Source organism: Gadus macrocephalus, chromosome 15 (assembly GCF_031168955.1).
Source record: "Gadus macrocephalus chromosome 15, ASM3116895v1".
NCBI classification, from domain to species: domain Eukaryota; kingdom Metazoa; phylum Chordata; class Actinopteri; order Gadiformes; family Gadidae; genus Gadus; species Gadus macrocephalus.
Window position 1 is genome coordinate 7,715,576 of NC_082396.1, and position 4,174 is coordinate 7,719,749.

General features: G+C 54.7%; 1 protein-coding gene across 1 annotated transcript; it reads right to left on the bottom strand.

Annotated features, from left to right (window-relative positions):
- Positions 1 to 2,468: 2,468 nt before the first annotated feature.
- Positions 2,469 to 4,174, bottom strand: c1d (C1D nuclear receptor corepressor). Its single transcript, XM_060073288.1, has 5 exons — positions 4,028 to 4,174; positions 3,758 to 3,915; positions 3,496 to 3,562; positions 3,297 to 3,352; positions 2,469 to 3,205 (listed from the first exon to the last, which is right to left on the bottom strand). Exons 2-5 carry the CDS (start codon positions 3,887 to 3,889, stop codon positions 2,945 to 2,947), a joined length of 516 nt encoding a protein of 171 aa, XP_059929271.1. The 5' UTR covers positions 3,890 to 3,915; positions 4,028 to 4,174; the 3' UTR covers positions 2,469 to 2,944.

Genomic DNA, 4,174 nt, shown 5'->3' on the forward strand with positions numbered 1-4,174 from the left:
AAGCGACAGCCATCTCGTCAGGAGCAGTCAGGCTGAGCCGTCTTTCTCTTGGCACCTCGACACTCAGCTAGGAGGAGCCGGGGATCGAACTAGCAACCCTCCGGTTACCAGCCAACCAGCTCTACCTCCTGAGCCACACGCCGCTGCCGGTCCGAGGCGCAGAGCGATGCGCGCGGCCAAGATAACCGCCCGTCTTCCTCGCGCTCCGCCGCAGGTGTTTCTCTTTCGAGGGAAGCCGGAACATTCAAACTGTTTTCTTGGCGGCCGCTTCGTGTTTTCACGCTCCAACGGGACCCCGCGGTGCGCTAAAGACCCGCAATGCGCCGGGCGGCGGACGGGCGCATATTTCCCCACTGGTTGAGAAAGATGATCCTACTTCTGCTTAATGTGTGGGAGGCCGACAGGCAGCCAACACCGGCTCTTTCAAATCAAAAGTTTGCGCGATAACTTTACAGAAGCGCCTGTTTTAATTTGACCCGTGTTTCGTTAAAGGCTCAGAGGAAGAGAAGAAAGGAGGAGGAGGACGACGAGGAGGAGGAAAGAGGAGAAGAAGGAGCGGGAGTCTACTACTCCCCTCTCCTCCTCTCTACTCCTCTCTTCCCCCCCCTCGTTCTCTCCAACCCCTTTACACCTCTCTCATCTCCACCAACACACACACACACACACACACATGTACACACACACACACACACACACACACACACACAAACACTCTCACACCGGAGTTATGACTAATCCAATCCATTACACACCTCTACACACTCCCTGGCTCCCCTGCTGGGCTTAGTGTGTGTGTGTGTGTGTGTGTGTTGTGTGGTGTGTGGTGTGTGGTGTGTGGTGTGTGGTGTGTGGTGTGTGTGTGTGTGTGTGTGTGTGTGTGTGTGTGTGTGTGTGAATGTGTGTGTTTGGGAGGGGGGGGGGGGGGGGGTTGCAGCTGTCTGGATGTAAATTAACAGAAGAATGTCTCCTGTCTGTCAACCTGGAGCAAACTGCTGCAGATTCACGTACACAAGCGCGCGCACACGCACACACACACACGCACACACACACACACACACACACACACATAGACACAAACACGGCACACACACACAAACACACGCACACACAACCATGCAAATACACACAGGATGATTGGCTCCACGCCTCAGACCCCCTACTGGTCTGACAGCGCTACCTACTGGTCCGACAGCACCCCCTGCTGGCGGCCGGAGGAGGTACAGCAGTGGGACCCCGGAAGGCAGTGATTGATGAGGAGTTACATTAGAGTTTATTAATAACCCAACGAGTAAAGTTCTCTCTCTCTCCCCCGAACGCTCTACAGCCCGGGTCCCACCATCACACACTCACCCTAGTGTCCACAGACCAGCAGGGACACACACACACACACACACACACACACACACACACTCTCCCTGCGGCTCAGTGTGAGGACGTCCGGGGAACAGCTAGCTGAACCTTCATGGAGCAGACCCTGACCTGAGGCCGACCCGCATTCCAAACCGCCGTTGTGTTGGAACGCGTCCCGATGACAACACCAGCATCGTTTAGATTCCCTCTGACCCGTCAAACGCATAGCGACATGTTTACACCACATGTCACTCCTCTCCCTCTCTCCCCCTCTGACTCTCCCGCTCTCTCACTCCCTCTCTCTCTCTCCAAACAAACTAGTGTGGTCGCCGCCTCATCAGCGCTGAGAGGGGGTGGATCCAACATGATGGAGGAGAGGGGGGGGGGGGGAGCAGGAGGGGGGGTTGGAGGAGGAGAAGAGGGAAAGGAAATCCATATTTTTCCAATATGCGTCTGAGGCCGTTGATGAGGTCTTTGAAGCCCTGGAACATTAGTGGTGGGAACGCGGCCGCCTGGCTAAACAAACGTCACTCACCACGGAGCGGGGGAGGAGGAAGGGAGAGGCGGGAGGGAAGGGTGGGAGGAGAGGAGGGAGCACCAGCCCGCCTCCTGCCCTGATGAGAGCGGCGCTGAGATCAGACCGGAGGACCGCCCCAACGCCAGGGAGTGTTGTGTTATGAGGACTCGTTAGGGGCCAGGCGGCAGGTCGCTGCCCGACACAGAGGTCAAAGGTTGAGTCCCCAAGAGGGCGGGGTGCTCTCTGAACAACGCAGCCAGCGGGTCGTCGTTCAACCAATCACACGTCAGGCCTCCATTAGGAGGGGATCAGTTAAATCAAACACAGCGAGCTGCAAGAACTCCCAACTACAGGAAGACCAACGCTCCCAGCACTGAAGACCAACGCTCCCAGCACTGAAGACCCCATCCCAGACCAGTAGTACCAGGACTACAGGTACTGTAGTACCAATTGTAGAACCAGTATCGCAATACCAGTAGTATTACTCAGTACTCATTATCAATCCAGGAAACATTCATTATAAACCTTTTGATCTCTCCTCTCCCCCTGGTTTAGTGATCATCATGGTCACCTTCCCTGAGGTTGACAGACAGACAGACTATAGGCTAGAGTATTTATTAAAAGTCCTTCAGATCACAGACAGAAACACAAGTGACGAAGCAACCAATGCAAAACCACCATCACTGACAACACTGGAACACACAAGTCTCCAAGGTTACAGACATGTTTCCATGGTTACATACATGTTGCAATCGTAGCTTATGTTTCCATAGCAATGCACATGACAGTCCTCACAGAGGAGAGGTTCAGAGAGCCGACACGATGTGGGACATCAGCCATGAACCACCGCCAGCACCTCATACATCATGGGTTCATCCGTCATGTGTTCATCCATCGTGTGATCATGTGATCTTCCATCATGTGTTCAACCATTCACGTGTTCATCATCCATGTGTTCAACCATTCACGTGTTCATCATCCATGTGTTCACCCAATCTTGTGTTCATCGTCCACCTGTTCATCATCCGAGCGTTCACCCATTCATGTGTTCATCCATTCATTTGTCCATTCATGTGTTCATTTTTTCCTGGGTTTCTTCGTGGGGGTCGGGGTCATGGGGGCGCGGCCTGCCTGGGGGGTGGGTGTCTTGGGGGCATGGCCCGTCTGGGGGGTGGGGGCCTTGGGGGCGCGGCCCGGCGTGGGCCTCTTGGCCCTGCCCTCCTCGGCGTCGTAGAGGGCGTGTCTCAGGAAGCGGGCGGCGGCACCCTTGTCGAGACGAGCCGCCTTCTTCCTGTCTGTGATGTCCTTCACCCGCGTCATGACGCCCCTGATGCGCTCCTGGGGGGGAGGGGTCAGAGGGGGGTTACCATGGAGACCAGCAGCTCTGGAGACGTTGAAGGGAAGGAGGGGGGGGAGGGGGGGTACTCACCAGTTCCTGCTTGACCCCGTGCTCCCTCGGGTTCTGCCCTCGTGTGACCAGGTACACTGAAACACACACACACACATGTTAACATTATAACACTAGGGACACATACACACACATTAACACTAGGTACACACACACACGTTAACACTATAACAATAGGTACATACACACACACACACACACAGGAGGATCAAGGACTCACTCCAGAAGAGGGAGTTGAGGGTGTAGGCCGACATCAGGTCCAGCTTGGCCTGATCCAGGGGGTCCAGCTGGGGTCAGGAGCAGAAGGCAGAGGTCAGTCACACAGAGCAGACCCACGCAGCAGAACCATCAGAACATCTGCCCCAGGGAGGGACTATACTGAGGTTAAGGGGGGGACCTTTAGGGAGGGTTAAGGGGGACCTTAAGGTTAAGGAGGATCTTAAGGGAGGATTAAGGGGTACTAAGGGGTCTGGGGAGCCTACCTTCTGCAGCAGGTCGTTCCGGGGCATGGACACCATGGTCTGAAGCATGCTGTTGATCACCCCCACCGAGGACTCGAAGCCGGTGAGCTGCTCCTGGATCTCCGCCGGGTAACCCTCCTCCTCCGCCGACATCTGATCAGTCTGTCTGTGCTAGGACTCTGATCAGAGCGATGATGATCAAAAATATCGTAGATGTACCGTTAGAATTTAACAGAAGTTAACACACTGCGGTAAAAACAAAACTGTTTTATGACAATAAAGAATACTTACATTATGAATATCAAATCCCACTGATAAATAGATTAGTAAACGATAAGCACGCTGGAACTGTCCCTCTCCAGCGCATGCGTCTCCTCTCGGAAGTGATGTAAACCACAACAAGCAGCCGGGAGCGTGAAGGGGCCTCCGCCCCCTGGC

Coding starts and splice junctions, on each gene's coding strand:
- c1d (XM_060073288.1), bottom strand. CDS start 3,889: ATGTCGGCGGAGGAGGAGGGTTACCCGGCGGAGATCCAGGAGCAGCTC. Junction 3,353..3,495: donor CCTCAACTCCCTCTTCTGGA/GTGAGTCCTTGA, acceptor TGTGTGTTTCAG/TGTACCTGGTCACACGAGGG. Junction 3,206..3,296: donor ACGGGGTCAAGCAGGAACTG/GTGAGTACCCCC, acceptor CCTCCCCCCCAG/GAGCGCATCAGGGGCGTCAT.